General features: G+C 37.1%; 1 protein-coding gene across 5 annotated transcripts in view; it reads left to right on the forward strand.

Moving 5' to 3' along the window:
* Positions 1 to 23,281, forward strand: part of ADIPOR2 (adiponectin receptor 2) — a 92,919-nt gene that overhangs the window by 40,916 nt on the left and 28,722 nt on the right. For 4 of the 5 annotated variants that reach the window (XM_044228201.1, XM_044228200.1, XM_044228203.1 and 1 more), the window contains exon 2: positions 5,466 to 5,718. In XM_044228201.1, the coding sequence (XP_044084136.1) occupies positions 5,548 to 5,718 (171 nt within the window). In that variant the 5' untranslated portion in view covers positions 5,466 to 5,547. Of the gene's footprint in view, positions 1 to 5,465; positions 5,719 to 12,743; positions 12,896 to 23,281 lie in introns of those variants that run through there. The other variant, XM_044228204.1, reaches the window with a different exon arrangement.

The following is a 23,281-nucleotide window of genomic DNA, read 5'->3' on the forward strand; positions in this document are numbered from 1 at the left end:
TTTTAGAATGCCTTTAGACTTCTTCACCCTGCCTTGCAAATAAAGTTAAGCCTTTTGGGAAGAGATTAGGCATACCTGCCCACCCGATTCCTGCTGCTTTCCCCCAGGCAAAATCTCTAAAGGGGGCTCTGGAGATAAGGGGATGGGACAGTGACAAGTTCCTTTCTGCGTAATAGCTGCACTCTGAGATGGGTGCTTGGTGGGCCAGTGGTCTTGGGTCCTCTCAGCTTGCTTCTCCTGGTGTAGGACCTCCACCGCATGAGCTGGGTCAGGAATGATCAGTGCCCTGCTATTGTCAGCATAACATGGTCAAGTAGCAGTTGCCTCAATTCTGTAAGTAGGGCTAGTAGGAGGAAGAGCGCCCCTACTTGTAAACTGTTTATCTGGGATTAGCCTTGGCAGTAGGTTACCAGAGGCAAAATGAAAAAACACCGATGTCCTCCTGTTCTTCCGACCTCATCTGGGTGCTGGAGTCCAAGGGGCCCTTTGTTTTTGACTGCTGGAGTCTGGGTAGATTGTTTGCTCCTCTGAGTTGGGAGGGGGGAGGAGGAGAGGCATATTGGTTCAGAGACCATTGACTTTTTGCTTCTCTTACTGAAAATTCAGTAAGTAAATTATTTTTCAGTAATCTTGAATGTTTCTTTATTTGCTGTTTACCTTTAGGTAAACTTTAGGACTGTTTCCAGAGGTTTTTAATGTTTTGTTTTAGTTTTTATCATTTTCATTGGGGAGCATGTTAGCAGAGCTGCTCACACTGTCATGCCAGAAGTCATCTCTTGTTCTTACTGTTTTTTATTTTAACCATTCTGATTAAGCTTGTGGTGACAGCTCATTCTGGTTTTAATTTGCATTTTCCTGACGGCTAATGACTTTGAACATCTTTTCTTGTGGTTATTTGCCATTGGTATATCCTCTGGCCTGTTCCTGTCATTTGTCCATTTTCTAGTTGGTTGGAGTGTTTTATGTGCTGTTGAATTTTTGAGTTCTTTATATAGTTTAGATAATAGTTGTTGGATATGTGATTTACAAATATTTTCTCTCATTCTACAACTTGTCTGTTCAACTTCTTACCTCTAAGAAGCTTCACAGAAAAGTTAATTTTGATTCAGTCCAATTTATTTTTTTTCCTATTATGGATCTTTTGGTAGCTCTAGATTATGAAGGTTTTCTCCTGTGTTTTTTTAAAATAAAATATGCTTCTGCATTTTATATTTAAGGCCATTATCGGGGAACCTGGGTGGCTCAGTTGGTTAAGCCTCTGCCTTCAGCTCAGTTCATGATCTCCAGATCCTGGAATCAAGCCCTATGTCAGGCTCCCAGCTCAATGGGGTGTCTGCTTCTCCCTCTCCTTCTCCCTACTTGTGCTCTCTCTCTGTCTCTGTATCTCTCTCAAATGAATAAATAAAATCTTTAAAAAAAGAAAAAAAGGCCATTATCCATTTTGAGCTAACTTTTGTATAACGTGAGGTTTAGGTTGAAGGCCTCTCTTTTTTCTTTTTTCTTTTTTTTTGGTGGGGGTGGGGTGCTCTCAGTATTTGTTAAGGCTGTCCTTCCATTAAATTGCTTTTGCAGGGATGCTGGGTGGCTCAATCAGTTAAACATCTGCCTTCAGCTCAGGTCATGATCCCGGGGTCCTAGGATTGAGTCCCACATCGGGCTCCTTCCTCAGTGTGGACCCTACTTCTCCCTCTGCCTGCTGCTCCTTCCTTCTGCTTGTGTGTGTTCACGCTCTGTTTCTCTGACAAATAAATAAATAACCATTATAAAAAATAAATTGCTTTTGCATATCTTTAAAATAAGAGTTAGGCATATTTGTGTGTCTACATTTTGGGTCTCTTGTTTTGTTCCATCAGTCTTTTCCTCTGCCATTATCACGCTGTCTTGACTGCTGTAGCTGTATAATAGGCCTTCATTTTAGATAGAGGGATTTTTCTCATTTATTGTTTTTCAAGGTTGTTTTTGGTAGACACTATGCCTTCCATATAGATTTGAGAGTAAGCTTGCCATTATCTTGTTTTGATAGCAGTTGCATTTAAGCCTATAGAAAATTTGGGGAGAATTGATATCTTTATTAAGTCTTCAGTCTATGAATATGGTATGTTGCTGTTTTTGTTCATCGACGTTTTGTAATTTTTGGCAAACAGATCTTGTACATACCTTTGTTAAGTGTATACTTAAGTATTTAATTTTGTTGGGAGTAATTTTAAATGGTTATTTTTCAAAGTCTCAGTTTCCACATATATATTTTTAGTACATAAAAAAGTGATTGATATTTGAATGTTGATATTCTGTAAGCATTGCAGAACTCATTTTATTAGTCCCAGTTTTTGTAGATCTTCATTAGCATTTTAAGGTTTGCTTGAAGCATTTTACCCTTTTACCCTATTGTGGTGTATTAATTTTTCCTGTAGTAATCAAATATAATGGGATGCAGGCTGTTATCCATTGATAAGTTTTTTCATGATTTTTTCCTAGTTGATTCTCTTGGGTTTTTAGCTAAGGCATCATATAATCTGTAAGTAGTTAAGAGTTTTTTAATCCTCATTTTCACCTCATATAATTATCTGAAACCACCAGGACAGAGTTAAATAATGGTGGTGAGGAAGGACACCTTTACCTTAACTGTAATTTTACCTTAGACCTTAGTATCAGTGCTTTTGATTTCAAAACATTGCATCCAGGAGCAATTCATTTTATCTATAATAGAATGCAAATTAACTAAAATGTATAGTATATTACAATTGTTGACTGTTTTAGGATTGGGAGGCTTTTGTTAAATCTTCAGCAACCTGAAGGCTGACAAAATGCTTTCTTCAATAATCTTACTATTGAAACTAAAACTTTGTGGTAGGCCTTCTTGCTTTGTATATACAAAGTAGTGAATAGAACTAAAATTTTTTGATTGAAGATTTTACAGTGCCTTATTTTGTTTATTCTTTTACTTGTAAATTTAGAAAGCATTACTGATAGGAATGTATATTGATCTCTCAGGCCTTTCCTGGAAATTGATTTTCTTCTTTTTATTTTAAGATGAATCCTTTACAGATTCTTTCAGAAAACTTACTTCTTGTTATTTGCTTGCTTTTTCTGAGTTGCGGATTACAAAACAATTCTAACTAATAGAATATTCCATTAGTATTCTCATAAATGAACAACACTCCTCCATATAAAGCTCCTGCTTATGAGAAGTTTGGTGTGGTCATATTTCAAGGCTGCTTTGCAGAAAGCTTTATTTTACAGGCTACAGTTTGAGAATAAAGATTCTGATTCTGTTGTTTACTTGCCACATAAGCCAAATGACTTTAAGGTTCAAATTTTTACCTCTTTTCCCCTAGTCTTAATCTTCTGGATAGTAGAAAAAACGTGAACATTATGAGGGCCAGAAAGACATGGGTGTAAATTCTAGCAGCTCCTCTTTATTTTTATTGACTAATGGCCTTGAATAAATTAGTCTGCCAAATTTCAGTTTCCTCATTTATAAAATGGGGGATAAAACACCTCAGGGCGGTGGCTGTATATTAGGATTATGTGAGATACCGCATGTAAATTCTCTGGTACAGAATTTAATATTTTGCAGTTGTTGATCCACAGTAAATGTTAGCTTCCTTTCCTCTGAAACATAATGATATGGTATGAAATAGTTTTGTGAGCTGTATATAAATAAATGTAAGTAATTAGCATTGCTTTCTCTTTTAGAATTGGGCATTAATAGCATAGTTTATAATCTCAGTATTATTAATATGCTTGCTGAGGCCATTATGTGATAGGCACATGCTAAGGTTTAGAGATCCTTAAAGATTTGTATTTGTGTTTGTGTTTTTTCTTGCTCCAGAAACTTTAAAAGCCCTTGGAGAAGTTCTGCGGCAGATTCACATGATTGTATGAAACAAACAGTTGTCTGATTTTTAGTCTAATTTGAATTCTAGGGCTGATTCTTAGTCTCAGTGTGTGTGTGTATACACACATACATACATACACCAAATACCCATTTTACCCTCATTTTATGCTATCCAAGCCCTCCCACTTTGCCTTACTCCTCCTTTCCTCCAGGAAGAACTTTGAATCTCATGGACTTTTATGCATAACACAGACCCTGCTTCTTCTGTTTATGTTTCTAGTTGGATTGGCTGTGATAATGACCTTATTAGTATATGTGACTACATGTCTAAGTTAAGGTTTTGTACTGTGACTTTAAGAGGTAGAGGGCCAAGGACCTGAAATAATTGAACTACAGCCTAATTTAGAGATAGAGTGATGATTTCTGAGAGTTTTTACCACTCAAGAACATTTAAATGTTATCTGTCAAATAGTCATTAAACATTTAGTGATAGCACTTTCTGGGAACTTAAGGAGTGTAAAAGAAGTATGCTTCAGTCCTGAGTTTCTGGCCTTCCAGGTTAGTCTAGTTAGAATTCAAAACAACTCAAATATTGAAATGTCAGACAGTTAAGGAACTTAAATGCAAAACATTACCAATAATATGTGCTATGAAAGTCAGAGACTTTGTCCTGTTTATTTCCTCCAAAGTATGGTGAATTTTGTTTTCCTCACCTGAAAAGTAGATAATTCAAATATACCCTTTGAGGTCATTGTGATGTTTAAATGAGACTGGGTATGTAAGACCCAGCTATTATGCATAAAATCCACATATTCTTTCTGCAGTTTGGCCTGGATTTAGTTGAAAAAGTGATATAAATTGGTATATTTGAAGTAGTAATGGCATATTGTAAAATGATATATTGTAAAAAAAAAAAAATGCAGGCAGAACAAAATGAAAAGTTTTCTCACTTCAGACCTTAGAAGTGAGAACTTTGGTACCAAGAGCACAGTTTTGTATACTTTCTGGTAATTATTCTGTGTATGTATACAATTACACTTTTATAACTTTTGGGAACAGTATACATGTTGTCTTGTATCCTGGTTTTTTAAAAAATTGATTTTGACCATCTTTCCTGTTAGCAAATATAGATATTTTATACTTTGTTTTATTTTTTAAAAGATTTTATTGTTTTATTTGACAGAAGGAGAGACAGTGAGCGAGGGAACACAAGCTGAGGGTAGTAGGAGAGGGAGAAGCCCTCTTCTTCCTGAGTAGGGAGCCTGATGCGGGGCTGGATCCCGTGATCCTGGGGTCATGACCTGAGCCAAAGACAGAGGCTTACCTGACAGAGCCACCCAGGTGCCCTATGAGTTCTCCACTCACCTGAGCTGGAGGAGGGGCAAAGGGAGAGGGAGTAGTAGCAGGCTCCCTGCTAAGCAGGGAGTCCCAGGACTCTGGGATCATGACTTGAGCTGAAGGCAGATGCTTAACCGACTGAGCCACCCAGGCTCCCTGTTGCATTATTTTTAATGATTGCTGGGTATTCTATTGTTTGAGTGTATTATAATATAACCTATGTCTTCCCCCAGCACTCATTTAATGTGTTTATTTAAAATATATTAATTTACAACTTTCTTCTCCTTAGGGTCAACTCACTATCCAGAAAGTCCATACTCCCAGAAGGGACAGAAAGAAAGACCTCTTTGTAAGAAAGGCTTGGGTAGCCCATGAACCAGACAGCAGAAAACCGACTGGGGTGCAGCAGGACTCCAGAGCCAGATATAAGGCTCAGAAAAGGACACCAACTGGATGGTACAAGGAGAGGTGATAATGACAGCCACCAAGGAAGTTTGGAACCTGTTTTAGGAGCATCTGTTCTTTCTTCTCATCATAAAAAAGTAAGTTAAAGGGAAGGATGATAAATAAAACGGCATTTATGGGAATGTGTTTGGAGGAAAGATACTTAGGAAAAGAAAAACTATGGGGACATTGCTGGAGAGAGGATGGGGTTTCGAAAAGGAATATTGAGCACATTTGTAAGTTTTTGTTCAGGATAAATTAGAGTCTGATTTTAAAATTAACTAGATATTATTTGATGTTATAGTTAATCCTTTTCTGCTGACCCTAAAATTATACTTAATCTGCTTTATCTTGTTTGAGAAGGGAAATGGGTTTTTGTAGTTACTGTTTAATCTTTATAATTCAGCCATGTTTTAGTTATGATATTATCTTTTGTATTTTTGGAGAAATTCTAACTCTGTGCTGGAACTACTTCTCCAGATATAGTTTATCTCCAGTGTCTACCTTGGGAGTCATTAGAATTCTGGGAACAGAAGGCAGATTTTAATCTTTCCTTTTACTTCCCAGAGAAAAGAGCAGCCTTTAAATTATTTAAGCAACTATGTCTAGAGAGCAAAGATATAAGTACCTGTGAATAGCAGCAGAAAGTCACTGTTTTATATATTTTGTTAGGTGCTTTGTATCCTTGGAATTCCATAGCATGTGTTCACTGTTGTGGCTCTAGTACAGTGTTTCCCAAACTGTAGTTTTCCATTAGTGGTTGTGAAATTGATTAATTTAAAAAATTAAACAACAAGAGAACAAAGAGGTGCATGTATATAGCAATATACATTTATACTATATTATTCGATGAAATTGTTTAGTTTTATGTAAATATGTATGTAGATATGAATAATACATACATTTCTTAATGTGGATTGTACTTTACACATTTTGAAAGCCTCTACTCCAAACTGCATCTTTATCATCCTAAGAAATACAGTTATTGTATGGGTAATAGTGGTGTTGGTTTGAACTCCAGATGGTTGTCTTGTCCTTTTAGGTCTCTTACAAGAATTTCATCAGAGCACTGTAGCAATATAGGTACAATATAGGAAATTTAAGGTAGTTCTTTTCTTCTTAGGAACACTTTATAAGCCACCTTCATCTTCTTGGCTAGATTGTATTACAGTGAAAGATTTGCATGCACGTGTGTGTGTATGTGCCCACACATACAGAGAACAGGTCAGTAGGATTAAAACAGCACCTATTTTCCTACAGTAAGTATAATAATATTATTTGGTCTTTAAACTGGCATTATTTAAAAAGAGGTTTGACAGATATCTGGGGCAAGAACTTCCATCCACACTTAAGACTTTGCTTTCTTGCCCTTTTAAAGTAATGTGTACTAGCAGTTAAGACTTCCTATCTAAGCTGAACAAGCTGTTTCCCTCATTTGCTATTAAGACCTAAATAGTTGTTATTTTACTAATGAGGACTATCACTAAGCTTGGATGAGTGACTGGAGGTGGTTTTTTATTTTTTCCTTTTTGTGACCATTAGTACAACATAAATTATTGCTAACTATATGTCCATTAGATCTCTAGCATTTTTACAGCTTGGATGACTGAAAACTCGATAGCCTTGAGTAGCACTTGCCATTTTCTCTGCCTGCTGCTAGTCTTTGGCAGCTACCATTGGGCTTTCTGCTTTTAGGAGTCTGACTGCTTTAGATTTCTCATAAAAGTGGAATCATACAGTATCTCTCCTATTACTGGCTTGTTTCATTTAGCATAATATTCACAAGGTTTGTATATGTTGTAGCGTATGTTAAGACTTCTTTTTTAAGGCTAAATACTATTGAATTGTCCTTATCCATTCATCTGCTACTGGACATTCAGGTTTTTCGTACCTCTTGGCTATTGTAAATAAAGCTCTCAGTAATGTTTTTAGGTTTTTTTTTTGTATATACCCAGAAGTAGGATTACTGGATCACACAACTGTTCTGTTTTTAGTTTTTTTTTTTTTGCGGAACCTCCATACTGTTTTCCACAGGAGCCGCATCATTTTATATTCCCATCAGTAGTGCACAAGGATTCTAATTTCTCCACATCCTCGTCACACTTACTATTTTCTGTTTTGATAACAGATGTGATGTAGTACCTCATTGTAGTTTTGCTTTGCATTTCTTTGATGATGAATGTTGAGCATGCTTTTCATATACTTATATACTTGGAGAAATGTCTGTTCATATCCTTTGCCCAAACTCTGTAGAGTTTTGGGAATTTATTTTATATTTTGGATATTAACTCCAAATATGGTTTGCAAATATTTTCTATTCCATAGGTCCATTCTGTTGATTGTTTGCTGTGCAGGAGTTATTTAGGTGACATAATCCCACATGTCTTATTTTGCTTTTATTGTCGTGCTTTTGGTGTCATATCCAAGAAATCATTGCCAAAACTGATGTTATAAAACTTAACTTTTCCTCTCTATTTTCTTCTTGGAGATTTATGGTTTCAGGTTTTACATTTAGGTTTGAGTTGAGCCATTTTGAATTGATTTTTGTGTATTATGTAAGGGTCCAGTTTTACTCCTTCGCATGTGGGTATCCAGTTTTCTAGTACCATTTATCGAAGAGACTCTGTAGCCTCTTTTCCACTATGTAGTAGTCTTGCTGTTCTTGCTGAAGATCACTTGACTATGTATGCGTGATTTTATTTCTGGGCTCTGATTCTGTTCCCTTGGTCTGTATATCTTCCTGCCAGTACCATACTATTTTGATTACCATACTTTTGTAATATGTTTTGAAGGAAGTGGGATATTTCCAGCTTTGTTGTTCTTTCTCCAGACTATTTTGATTAGGAGTGCCTGGATGACTGAGTTGGTTAAATGTCTGCCTTCAGCTCAGGTCATGATCAAACCCCATGTTGGGCTCCCTGCTCAGCAGGAAGTCTCTTCTCACTTTCCCTCTTTAAAAAAAAATATACTGTTTTGACTATTGGAGGCCCTTTGTCATTCCATATGAATTTAGGGATTTTTTTTTTAAGTGTTGGGGTTACCTTAAAGAAAATGGAGATACAGTAAACAGAATTGGAAGAGGGTTGACTAAGTTATTGAACACAGGGTCAGGAGACCTATCATCTACTCTTGTGAAATAGAAAAAGTTACTTAATAATCCTTGATTTATATTTGTCATAGATGATACCTGTGTTCCTTTCCAGTTATGATAGGATTCTCCTTTTTTTTTTTTTTTTTTTAAGATTTTATTTGAGAGAAAGCATGTGCACATGCATGCACAGAGGGCAGTGAGAGGGAAAAGCAGACTCCCCACTGAGCAAGGATCCTAATGCAGGGCTTGATTCTAGGACCCTGAGATCATGACCTGAGCCAAAGGCAGATCTTTTACAGACTGAACCACCCAGCTGCTCCAGGATTCTATATTTTTATCAATTTTCTGATACTAAGTAATGGTCTCAAAGATTTCCAGAATATACACATTGAACTTTTTTTTTTAAGATTTTGTTTTTAAGTAATCTCTATACCCAGTGTGGGGCTTGAACTCACAACCCCAAGATCAAGAGTTGCATGCTCTGCTGACTGAGCCAGCTGGGCAGCTCACACTGAACTATTCTGAAATATACTAATATCCAATTTAGAGAACTGTTTTCAGTTCTTTTTTGATTATTAGTACCTCTGGCAGTTTCTAGAAGTGATTGTGTAATTGAATGCTTAGTAAAGACTGATGAAAAGTTGGGGAAGAGGAAAGGAGGAAGTGTGTGCAAGGGGATTTCAGTTAATAGGAGTAGTGTGTGCAGGTTCCTGAATCTGAGAAGAATTTGGCATATTTAAGAAGTGTGGAAAGTGGGAGGATAGTAAGAAATGAGGAAAAAATTTTACGTAATGACCTTTGTTGACCATGATATGAAGAAAGTATATTGGAGATTATTGGAAAGTTTTAGTAATGGAGTGATAAGATTTTATTACATTCTAGAAGGATCACTTTGGGCTCTTATGTGAAAACAGCAGATTTTGGGGGCTGTTGGTTGGGAAAGAAACTTGGAGATGAGTCAAAAGGCTGTTTCAGAAATTCATGAGAGTAGCTTATTCTGGGTTGATGGTGATAGTTGAGTTGGCAAGAAGTGGGTACATTTGAGCTGTGCTTTGGAGGTAGGGTTGACAACTTGCGGGTAGATTGGATATGATGACTTAAGGGAGAAGGGAAGGAAAGGACAAGAATCCATCTGAGGGATGACGTGAATACTTGGATTGCTGGGGTATGATTCTGTGTTCTGAGATGGGAAAAACTAGAGGATAAGTTTGGAGGTGAAATAGGGTTAGATGGGAGGATCAAGAATTTGCTTTTGACTGTGTTAAAATATAAAATGCACATGAGACATCTTAGTGGATGTGTCTAGAAGATAGTTGGCATTCCTAAGAGTGGCCTGGGAAGGTAGTAATTATTTAGGAGCTAGCTGCAATGTAGATGATAAATGGTTAAGGTTATTTAAGAGAGGAAGAGAGAAGAGAGGGAAAAGAGAAGGGCCCTAGGATCCAGCCTGAAGGACACCAGCATTCACAGGGCATTTTAAGGAGAGAGAGCAAGTAGAGGAAGCTAAGAGACTCTTGTAAGGTAGGAGGAAAACCCAGGAAAGTGTTATATTAAAAAACCAGGAAAGCCTTTCAAGAGGAAGGGGAGGGAGCAGTGATTGGTTTGTTTCTAGTGCTGCTAAAGAGATCATGAACAAAAAGGATAGACTAGTGACCATTGGTTCTGGAAACATGGTGTTCATATAGGTGAACTTAACAAGAACTATTTTGGTAGAGGAGTGGGAACAGAAACCAGACCTTGGAGTAGATCAAATTGTGAATAGTAGGTGATAAATATTCATGGCATGTGTAATAAGCAGTCATTTCTCTGTCATGTAAAAAGAGGTTTCAGCCAAACAAGTGAACTTTTTTCCAAGTGTGTTTCCTATATGCTGAAATTATTTTAAACTTTTTGGTTTCCCACACAGAATAATAATAAAATTAGAATTACATAAAGCCTCTAATTTTTTTGCTTATTCCTTTTATAAAAGTATATTTTGCATTCAATGGACAGCAGATGTGTAGATTTGAAATTTATTTTAATAAATTTCTTATTTATTTATTACTTGTTTTTGGACTGTTAAAGAATACTAAGACTAAATTGGAGGACACCGAGGCATACTGTATTCCTTTTTAAAAAAGATTTTATTTGTCAGAAAGAGCATGCATGTACATAAGCAGGGGGAGTGGTAGGCAGAGGGAGAAGCAGGCTCTCCCCTGAGTAAGGAGCCAATGCTTGACTTGATCCCAGGACCTTGAGATCAAGACCTGAGCCAGAGGCAGACACCTAACTGACTGAGCCACTCAGACATCCCAGGCCTACTATATTCTAACTCCATATTTGTGGAAAATCTCTCCTAGATTCTTTGGACCTGTACTTGGAATTCATATTTTGCTTATTTTTGTGATATTTGAATATGATAATGTGAACTGAGAATTGTAACACAGCTATCTTCAGTGCAGATAGATGTTCTGGTAATTTTTTAATCTCTAAAAATGTTCATAATATGCATTTTGAATGTTAAAGAAAAGCAGAAGTTAAGATTGCTTGTGTGTGTGTGTGTGTGTGTGTGTATAAAGAAAAAGCAAGAGAGAAAGAACAATTTTTATAAAGTCATATACAGTGAAATTTAGAGTTATGTAAATATTTTAATGTTAGTGCACCAGAAGAGTATATCCATGTGTTAGTCAGCTTTTGCTGCAGGAACTACATACTCCAGAGGCTTAATGACTTAGAACGATAGGAACATACCTGAGGGCCGTAGGTCAAGTGTGACTGCTTTAGATTGCCATTCTTTTTGTGGGTCGGCTCCATGCATATTCTTATTCTGGGATCCAGACTGAAGGAGAGTTTCTGGGACATGTTCTCATGGCAGATTTCAAAAGTCCCAGAGAACAAATCAAATCACATATTTGCATTCAAAGTTTCTGCTCATATGTGATGTAAATTACATTTGCTTATGTTCCATTGGTCAAAGCACTTATGTGGCCAGATCAAAGATAATGGGGTGGAGATTCTATTTCTCTGTGGGAAGAGTGAGTAAATAATTGAAAAGTTTAATATGTAATCTGCCACAGTTTGTAAGGAAAAAGCCATTCCCTATCCCAGTATCTTTATATAGGTTATTGTACTTCATAAAATAAATTTTCAGTGCTAGGGGTGCCTACCTGGGTGGCTAAGTTGGTTAAGGATCCATCTCTGGCTTTCAGCTAGTCCCCACCTTGGGCTCTGTACTCAGCATGGGGTCTGCTTGTCCTCCCTCTGTTCCCCTCCCTCAAATAAATAAATAAATAAATAAATAAATAAATAGAATCTTAAAAAAAAAAAAAACACAACACGGAGTTTCATTGCTGCGTCAGATGCTGGAGAGAATTTTCTTATACCACAGAATCCTAGAATGACAGAAGTTGTAGGTTCTTCTATTTAACTCCTGATTATAACTTAGTAGAACTTTTTAGTACATCAGTTTCTCTGAAAAAGAGCAACAATAACATTGTGTGTATCTTCTGTATGCATATTTTATGAGTAATATGAGAACTTGTGAAAATTCTTTTAGTGTTTAGTTTTAATGCTTGCTTTTCTGTTCCGGACCATTGCCTGAATTCTAATCATGAGCATTGTGTTAAAAAAACAAAAACAAACTTAGTGTAAATATCCAGAGGTTTCCTAATATGAGGTAAATGAGTATGTGCATTTGAAGTGGCTATTCTAGGATATGTTGAGTCTCTGTGTGTTATAGATGAGAAAACTTAGTGAAAGCCTAAAAGACCCTTCTAGTGGTCTACCATTAGGAATTTCCAGCGTCTGGAGACATTTTTGGTTCTCAAAATTAGGGGAGTTGTGCTACTAGTATCTTGTGGGTAGAGGCCAGGGGTGCTGCTAACCATCCTATAATGCATAGACAGCCCCCACAGCAAAGAAGTACCTAGCTATGTATGTCAGCAAGTGCTAATATTTGTTCTGACTACCTCAGTAGCACATTGTCATTATAGCGTATCTAAAACTATTATGCCTTCTGTTAATGTAAGTATTATAGGAATGTATTTTTTTCAGATCCAGGTCTGTCATTTTGCAGATTTCCCAGAGATTTCATCAAATCACAATCTGTGATGAGCCGTCTAAGTTGTGTTGTGCACAGCCTACAGGGGCCCTGTTCAGCTGCTTTGGGCCAGGTGCCTTTCTGAGCGCTAGAAATACAGTGATAGGTAAGAGCCACGATTTTTGCCTGTATGGTGCAAGTGCAAAGGTGAAAACACAGACGATAAACCCCTGAAACACATAAATGAATGAGCTAATTATAAAAAATGATAATTGCTATGAGGAGAAAAGTATGCTAAGGTAATAAGGTGAGAGAATTTTGAAAACACTTTTTTTTTTTAGAGCAGTTTTTAGGTTCCCAGAAAAATTGAGGGGAAACAGATTTTTCTGCATACTCCCTGCCCTCACACATAACCTAGCCTCCTCTACTGTCAACATCCCCCACCAGAGTGCTGTCTTTGTTAAAATTGATGAGCCTGTATTGACACATTTAATTACCTGAAGTTCCTAGTTTACAGTTTACTCTTGATGTTGTATATACTGTGAGTTTGGACAAATGTATGACATATATCCATCATTATGGTATTATGCAGAGTACTTTCACTTTCAATGCCCTAAAAATCCTGGGTGCTCTATTAGCGCACCCCCACCCTCCCTCAGTTCTTTAGCTGTTGTTAAGGAAATCATGTTTGAGATGAGGCCTGAGTGATAAGGAACCAGCAAAGAGCTAGGAGAAGAGTATTTCCAGGTAGAGCAAACAAGCTAGTATAGGGGGCCACAGGTGGAATAAGCTTTTTCTCCTCTGTGGCTTCTGTCCCCTCCTGACTCCTCCTCCCTGCTCCTTTTCTTCACCCTGAGGACTGAAAGAAAGCCAGTGCAATTAGAGCATGAGGAACAAGAAGAAAGAGTGAAATGAGTTGAGGTCAGGCCAGGCAGGGACCAGATCATATAGGTATATAGAAGGAGTTTAGATTTTATTTTAATAAAATCCGCTGGGAAGTGGAAGTGGAAGTGGCCTTTGAGGTGTTTAAACAGGAGGGAGGGATTGTGATTTTTAAGATCACTTTGGATGTGGAGCATAAACTTTGAGAAGACAGAATGAAAGGACAGGAACCTGTTGAATATTCTAGATGAGAAAAGATCTTGGCTTGAAACAGGGTGGTATTAGCAGTAGAAATGGAGGGATTCCCATCGACTTGGGGGATTCCCGTTGACTTGTTGGAAGTCAAGCCAGCAAGACTTCCTGATGAGTTTTGAGGTGGAGTGAAGAAAAGAGGGCAATCAAAGATGATTATTGGATATTTCAACTGCACAAAAAGTGGAATTGCTAAGGTTGGGGGCAGGCTTAAAAAGGGGGAAATCAGGAGTTTCGTTTTAAAATGTGAGATTGGAGATTCTATTTAGTCATCTTAAAGGAGGCAGACAGAGAGGGAGGAGGAAGCAGGCTCCCCGCTGAGCAGAGAGCCCGATGTGGGGCTTGATCCTAGGACCTGAGCTGAAGGCAGAGGCTTTAACCCACTGAGCCACCCAGGCGCCCCCACTATATGATTTTTAATGTAGTACTATTTGCTTATTGAAGCTAAAGACTTTTATTAAAGCTAGAAGGAATTTTAGACTGGCCAGTTTGAGATTAAAAATGACAACAAAGTTATGTTTATAAGTTATGAGATGGTAAAATGTTTTTTAGAATTTAGAATTTATCCAGTTCCTTTTGTGTTCTAGTGGTTATCGTTTCTTTTTATACTATGTATTTTTATTTATCATTTTCACTCGATAGGGTGGTATTTTCTAATTTATTTGCTAATAAATAATCGAGTGAATGTGATTTTTTCATCCTTATGAATGAACTCATTATATTGACTTGAAAACCTGTATTTGATTTTCCTTTTTAACCCAGAAGCCAAATCCTGAACAAAAGAACCATTTCTCTTCACATCTGTTTTTAACATTTTCTGTGAGGAATCATGGAGTGAGAGAATCAGAACCTTAGATTGTGGAATGATAGAGTTGAAAAGACTCTCTGAAACCATCTTGTTTACTTTTAATTTACTAAAGAGGAAATTGTGTGTTTTTGTTCCTAATGAAAATTTGTCCTTTCTGTATTGTTTCTCTTTGGAGTGGAAGTTCTTTGCTGAAAATGAGAAGATGGTTTATGGAGAGGCCAGTGCATCTGTATGTACTACCTACCTGGAAGGTGGTTTCAGTAAGAAAACTCATTGGATCATTTAAGCAATGAAAACTTTTCTATTGCTCTAGTTTTCCCTTGTGTCTCTTCTTCATTCATTGCAACTTCCATTCTATATTTAATAATCTGTATACAGTACTGTCCCTTGCTTAATTTCAGAGTTGTTAGGAAGGGAGGTAGGAAAGAAGGGAGATAGATTTACAGAAAGCTGTGTAATTTTGAGACTGAAATGAAAGACAAAATATTAACTTAGTACCTTCCAGGGACTTAATGAGTTCCATACACTGATTTTCTGTTTGTTTGGTTTTGGAGGAAGGATTCTTTTCTTGAAGTTTCCAGTTTGAAGTCAAAGTATGTGAATTGCTAGCAAATAGAGTGTATCCATCTGAATAATTGTAATAGCACTCTCACAGAAAGCATCTCATTTGCTTCTCAAAATTGCACTCTGAAATAGGAAGACCAGATATGATCTCTTTTTAAAAGTGGATGAAAGTGAGATTTAGAAAGCTTAGAGTAATTTGCCCAAGGTCACATGGCTAAATGAGAGCATGTGTTAGGTCTTCTGACTGCACTTTCTGCTTAACAACGCTGCCTTTATGAAAGTTGCCAGCAGGCTGACTTCATGTTTCTCAATTCCAAACTCTGCCTCTGAGTATTTCTATGTTGAGCCCAGAGGTTAGATTCAACCACTGGACCTGTTTTTTGACAGACTTGTTGTATATACCTCGTTTTCTCTTACACTAGGATAATTTTGCTTCTCAGATGCATTCTAACCTTTCAGTGGATTTTTTATTTTGAAAGTACATAAACATCACGTTACCGTGGTGTGTTCTTTCACATTTCTAATGATTTTGCATTATTTTCTTAGAGTATTTGTTCCTTATTTATTTATTTACTTACTTATTTAAAGATTTTATTTATTTGGGAGAGAGAAAACAAGCAAGCTTGCACAAGTTGTGAAGGGGAGGGGCAGAGGGAGAAGCAGACTCTCTGCTGAGCAGGGATCCCAACATGGGACTTGATCCCAGATTCCAGGACCCCAAGATCATGACCTCAGCCAAAGGCAGATGCTTAACCAGCTGAGCCACCCAGGTACTCCTATTCCCTCTTTTAAAAATACAGAACTTCAGTAGATTGCATAGGTTTTAAAAAAAGGTGGTAGTTTCCCTTAGATTCTCTAGCTGTGTTAAATGCCAGTCGTGCATAAGGATAAGAATGTTGTAGGAAAAATAAGAGGGGGTGTCTTTTTTTAAAAAATAAAAAACAAGTTAAATGAAATTTTGAATTCATAAAAAAAAGGTTTAAAGGTAATTGTATCCATTACAGAGTGATATGTCTTTTTATGCAGCTGTTTATCAGCAGATTCCTTTAAATCTGTGAATCTATTTTGGAATGCTTATCTTGTCACCTTTGGCCCTTTAAGGAAAATAAACCCAAATGCCAGGATATAATTCTCACCTACTAAATCAGAATCTTTGGGTCCTGGATGAGTATATTTTTTAAAATCTTCACAAGTGACTAAGCTCCTTACTACTGTTTAAAAATTAGTTATAGTTCAAGGGGCGCCTGGGTGGCTCAGTCGTTAAGCGTCTGTGGTCATGATCCCAGGGTCCTGGGATCGAGCCCCACATTAGGTTTCCTGCTCGGCGGGAAACCTGCTTCTCTCTCTCTCTCCCACTCCCCTGCTTGTGTTTCTGCTCTCTCTCTCTCTCTCTCTCTGTCAAATAAATAAAATCTTTTAAAAAAAATTAGTTCTTTTTTTTTGTTTTTTTTTAAAGATTTATTTAGTTTTAGAAAGCGTGCGCAAGAGGGAGGGTCAGAGGGAGAAAGGAGAGAGAATGTCAAGCTGACTTTGTATCTAGCACAGAGCCTGACATGGGGCTCAATATCACGACTGAGATTATGACCTGAGCCAAAACCAAGAGTTGATGCTTAACCAACTGTGCCACCCAGGTGCCCCTATAGTTCTCTTATTTAAAATAACATGTTAAAAACTTCTCAGGAGCATGGTTTGCAAAAAGGCAAATCTCTACGCATTCTCTGAGGAATAGTTAGGAAATCGAGTTAGATTTCTTGCTGTTTGTTAAAGGAAAATGTCACATTTACTCACAGTTCACTATTTAAAAAAAAAAGTTGAGGTAATTCATATATAAAAATCCACCCATTTAAAGGGTACAATTAAAAAGTTTTAGTATATTCACAGAATTGTGCAACCATTACAACATTCTAGTTTAGAACATTTTTATTATCTCTAAAAGAAACCTTTAACCCTTTAACTATCATTCCTGTCCCCACACCTGACTCTAGGCAGCTGATTTCCAGTATACTTTCTGTCTCTACAGATTTTCCTGTTGTAGACCTTTTCTAATGGAATCATGGGATGTGTGGTGTTTTATGACCAGCTCTTTTAATTAGCATAATGTTTTCAATGTTCATTTGTGTTGTATCATGTATCAGAACTTCACTCTCTTTTATGGCTGAATAATATTCCATTGTATGGATGTACTATATTGAAAAAATGTTTCTGTTTTGTGTGCCCACGTGACTTCATTTCTCTTGGGTATATACACAGGAGTCATTTTTCTGGACTATGTGTTAGCTCTGTTAACATTTTGAGGAGCTGCCAGACTGTTTTCTCTAGCAGCTGTACTATTTTACATCCCCACTAACAATGTTTGAGGGTTCCACTTTTTCCATATCCTGGCTGGCAATTAGTTTTGCCTGTCTTTATTCTTTTCTTTAAACATATATATGTATGTTTAAAGATGTTATTTATTTGACAGAGCATGAGTAAGGGGCAGAAGCAAGGGAAGAGGAAGAAGCAGGCTCCCTGCTGGGCTGATGCTGGACTTGGTCCCAGGACCCTATCTTTTTGAATATACCAAGTGGTATCTCATTGTAGTCACAGTTGACTCTTGAATTTTTTTTTTTTTTTAAGATTTTTAAGATTTTACATATTTGAGAGAGAGAGTGTGCAAGCAGAGGGAGCAGCAGGCAGAGGGAGAAGCAAGGAGCCTGACGTGGGCTCTGTCCAGGACCCTTGGATCATGACCTGAGCCAAAGGCAGGTGCTCAACTCACTGAGCCACCCAGGCATCCCTGACTCTTGATTCTTTATCAGGAGATCTACCTAGGTTAGCTGTGGCTGAAGATTTTTATTATTATTATTATTTTTAAAATTAATTAATTCAAAAAGATTATTTATTTATTTATTTGACACAGAGAGAGAGAGAGAGAGAGTGAGCGAGCGCACAAGTAGGCAGAGAGGCAGGCAGAGAGAGAGAGGGGGAAGCAGGCTCCCTGCTGAGCAGAGAACTGACACAGGGCTCGATCCCAGGGCCTTGAGATCATGACCTGAGCCGAAGGCAGAGGCTTAACCCACTGAACCACCCAGGTACGCCTGAAGATTTTAATTATTTAACCTCTTTGAAGACTCTGGAAATAGAAATAAAAATCAAACCTGTTAAAACCTCAAGTTGTGTCTGTTCAACTTCTAATGGTCTGTTCTTTTTGTCTGTTCTGTTAAACTACTTTAAGCTACTATCATCTATCATCTGGAATACTGGGCTAGATCTCCTAATAGGGCTTTCTGTTTTGTTTCTTGTTTTTACCCAGTGTATTCCTCACATAGTTGCTAAAGAGAATTCTTAAAAATGCAGAATTTTTGTTAACCATTTCCATTTTCAAAAATACATTTGCTTCCCATTGCACTTAGGACAAAATCCCCACTCTTTTTCATAATCTGCAGGACTCTGATGACCTCAACTCTTTGGTTGTCTAAATTCATTTCAGGATGTTCTCTTTCTTGGTCAGTGAGCCTCAACCACATTGTCCTTATTTCCTTAAACAGGCTAGGTTCTCTGCAGCTAGAGAGCCTTCAAATGTGGCTATTTTCTCTGCCCAGAGTGTTGTTAGGTCCACACCTCTGGCTAACTGATGCTTATTCTTTAGTATTTAGGTTAAATATCACTTTCTTAGAGAAACTTTTCACAAATTCTCTACCTCTTCTTCATTCTATTTCATCTTTTCCATTCTTATATTTAAGCATACCATTTATATTTCATCACAATACACACTGTAACTTGTAATTATATCTATCTCTATATAAAGATTTTATTTATTTATTTATTTATTTGACAGAGAGAAATCACAAGTAGGCAGAGAGGCAGACAGAGAAAGAGGGGGAAGTGGGCTTCCTCCTGAGCAGGGGGAGCCCATTGCGGGGCTCAATTCCAGGACCCTGAGATCATGACCTGAGCCGAAGGCAGATGCTTAACCTGAGCCACCCAGGTGCCCCGTCCGCAATTATATGTTTGTATGATGTTAATAATTACTTTTGCTTGTAGACTGTGTTCTGTGGTGGAACAGGTCTTGCCTTTTGTCACCCCTTTTGTCATCCTCAGATTCTAGCCCAGTCTTTTTGATTCATGGTGGACGTATAACAAATAATTGTCGAATGAGCTTGTCAGTAGCCAATATAGTGTTCTAGGTCTAAATGGTCTCAGGCAGTTTCCATAAAAAGATTTTTGTATAGAAAGAGAATATTGGGGTATGCTATTTTGATATTCAGGGAAAATTAGTTAACATATTTGTTTAATCTATGATAGAATAAGTATTTTTATTATTAGAAGAATGATAGCTCATATTTATTGGGCATGTACAATGTATGAGGCAACTTTCCAAACTCTTTTGCACATATTGTCTCATTCATCCCCAGAGAAGCCTTATAGAGTAGGCATTAGTATCTGTTTTACAGATGGGGAAACTGAGGTTCCACTGAATTTATGTGAGTGATACACTGGGACATTTATTGGAGGATTTAATATACTACTTCTCTTCATGGGACTGGATTTTCCTTTCATTGGTTTATTGTCAGAAGTGTGATTTGGCAGTTTGGTTATTTGTCTTTAATATATTTTAAAGGACATTGTTTTCATAGATGGTCAAAATTATGGAAAAAGAGACCCTGTGATAGGTGGTAGTGATCATTGTAATTGTGGAATTGACTCTTAAGTAGCTTCAAATGAAATATCTATGTGCACAATTACATTCATTTCCCTGTGTGTGATAGTCCTTTATTTGAGGCAATGGAGAAGTTAATTTACTTTATTCCTTAAGAAGCAAAATTTTTTTTTTTTTTAAGAAAGAGGACTAGAAATCACATATAGTTGACTCTTGAATGATACAGGCTTAAACTGCATAAGTCTGCTTTTATGTAAATTTTTTTTGAAATATGCAGTACCAGTACTGTAAATATATATTCTCTTATTTATGATTTTTTATTAATAGTTTCTTTAGCCTACTTCATTGTAAGAATATAATATATAATATACAAAATATATATTGATCAACTATTTTTGTTATTGGTAAGGCTTCTGATCCATAGTAGATGATCAGGAATTAAGTTTTTGAGGATTTTTTACTACATTGGGGCGGGGAGATTATACATGGTTTTTTGACTCCATGGGGTGGGGTGGGGGTGGGGTCATGCCTCATCCCTGGGTTGTTCAAGGGTTAACTGTACTTAAAAATTAAAATCTCCAGTCTAGGAATCTGTTTTTCTTTATGAAAAAGATTCTGGGGCACACTTAAAATTTGAGAACTAATGATTATAGCCTTCTCCTTTTTATGATACATATGTATAGGTTCTAGACTGATGGAACTTCAGAGTAAAGGGTCCAGAGTAGCTGTCTTTATCTGTAAATGAGTATCAGACAGTATGTCTTGTAGTGTGGTAGTGGGAATGCTACCTGCCCGATACCAGTGAGAACAATGCCGGGTACATAGAAAGTACTTAACATGTTGGATATGACACATCATCGGAAGCCTGTATTTTTGTCAGAAAGAAAAGATTTGCTTAAATTTCACCTCAGAAAGGCAGACTGTTCTATCCAAAGGACAAGGCATAATCTATTGGATATTGTTCTTATAAGACTTTGTAATCATCTTAAAAAAAGATTGTTATGATCTGTTTATGCAAACCTAAATATAATGCCTATCCCCTACATTTAAAAAAGTTTGGAGTGATGTATTTGCTCAATAAATAAGGAAAGGAATGAGTGAATGATTGAATCTAAGTTTTAGCACTGCTAGCCAGCTGTGTAATTTTGGCCAATTTTCTTTATTTCTTTGGGCCTCATTTTCTTAATATTGAAATGAAGTTGTTGGAATTAGGTGATATCTTAGGGTTTCTCAACCTTCACATTTTTTTTAAAAGATTTTATTTATTGGGGTACCTGGGTGGCTCAGTGGGTTAAAGCCTCTGCCTTCGGCTCAGGTCATGATCCCAGGATCCTGGGATCGAGCCCCACATTGGGCTCTCTGCTCGGTGGGGAGCCTGCTTCTTCCTCTCTCTCTGCCTGCTTTCTGCCTGCTTACGATCTCTGTCTGTCAAATAAGTAAAATCTTAAAAAATGAAAAGATTTTATTTATTTATTTGACAGAGAGACACAGCAAGAGAGGGAACACAAGCCAGGGGAGGGGCCGAGAGAAGCAGGCTTCCTGCAGAGCAGGGAGCTCGAGGCAGGGCTGGATTCCAGCATCTTGGGATCATGACCTGAGCTGAAGGCAGCCGCTTAACCAACTGAGCTGCCCAGGCGCCCATCAACCTTCACATTTCTGTGGTCCCCCCACTTTAGTTTTGTTAGAGGAGAAAAGATGAATGAGAGTCATAATTAGTTTTTCATGGATTGGTCTAATTAGGTGTCTTTGCTTAAATAACTCTACTTAATAGCTGCTTTTATCACTTTTAGCAAATGTGTTTTTATTTAGTGAAGCCGTTTCTGTGCTTCAGTATATAATCTCAGAGGAAGCAGTTTGGTAAAAGGGAAAAAAAAAGGGAGAGTTTTGGGTTCAGAGATACCTCAGTTTGAACCTCTGATCTCTTCTACATCATTATTTCCCAATATTTTTGAGTAAAAAACAACAAAAAACCTTATTGAAGTATAATATGCATATAGAAAAGTACATATTTTGTAAACGGATAGTGCCATAAATTTGTATAAAGTGGGCACCACCTGTGTAACCAGTACCCCTAGAAGTCCCCTTAATGCCTTCCCTTTTCCATAGTGATGCCTGTCCCTTTTCCAGAGGTAACCATTGTCTTGACTTCTATTGGTAGAGATTAGTTTTCCTGTTTTTGTACTTTATGTCATTGGAACCATTCAGTATATACTTTTAAAAACTTTTTTTATATTTTATTAACATGTAATGTATTCTTTGCTTCAAGGTCTGTGAATCATCAGTTTTACACAGTTCACAGCACTCACCATAGCACATACCCTCCATAACCCAGCTACCCTATCCCTCCCCACCAAACCCCCAGCAACCCTCAGTTTGTTTACTGAGATTAAGACTCTCTTACAGTTTGTTTCCCTCCCCAGTTCCATTTTGTTTCATTTTTCTTATATCTGGCTTTCACTCAGTATCATGTTTGTGAAATTCATTTGTATTTCTGTAGCTATAGTTCATCTTAACTTTCTGTGACTGTAACATATGTATACTATTAAGACTAGTGGGTTGTTTCAAGTTTTGGACTATTAAAAAACTATTTCTGTGGATTTTCTAGTGCTTGTCTTCTGGTGAAGGTACAGAAGCATTTCTGTTAGCTCTATACCTAGGCCATCAGGGGATGGCCCCTTTCCTCCTTTAAACATCAAAAATGTTTAACAGACCATCACACGATGGTCATATTTTTAATATTAGTTTGAAAAAATGCATGATGGAAATTGATCAGGAATTCTTTAGTTCATCTATGTAAGATACTGTTGTTAGGTTGGGAATCAAGGTACCATTCAGAGCAGTGTAACTTCCCTTAGATGGCATTTCTTTATTTACCGTGCTTGATCTGGATTTCCACATCATAAAATGGGGATAAAAATACTCATCTCAGAAGGTTGTTGAGGATTTAATTTGTAAAAGCACTTAGCACAGTGTCTGGCATGTAGTTAGCACACAGGAAATAAGAATTCTGTTACCCCATCCTTTCTTTGTAATAGTACTCAAACAGTTGCAATAAATCTAGTAATTACATTCTGAATTTATTCTTACATCTCAGCCACCCTTGACTTCAACAGTTTCTTCACAAAGGTGTTTTATAAATCTGTCATCTTAGTACTGACCTCTTTTTTGGAGCATTAACTGCTTTAAATTGAAATAATTTAGCCTGCTTCCTCCCCCATAAGCTTTTCCTTCTAATATCCTGGTTTCTACTAAATCGTCCCAGCTTTCTTCCAGGTTTTCAAATCTGGTTCCTAAAATGTCAGACTGGAGGGAATACCAAGAGTCATTTAGTTTAGTAAAAATGCATGCATGCATTTATTTTTTTCTGCAGATGTTGTTAGGTGTTTTTTAAAAAAGATTTTACTTAT

This window comes from Neovison vison, chromosome 12 (genome assembly GCF_020171115.1).
Source record: "Neovison vison isolate M4711 chromosome 12, ASM_NN_V1, whole genome shotgun sequence".
In the NCBI taxonomy this organism is placed as follows: Eukaryota; Metazoa; Chordata; class Mammalia; order Carnivora; family Mustelidae; genus Neogale; species Neogale vison.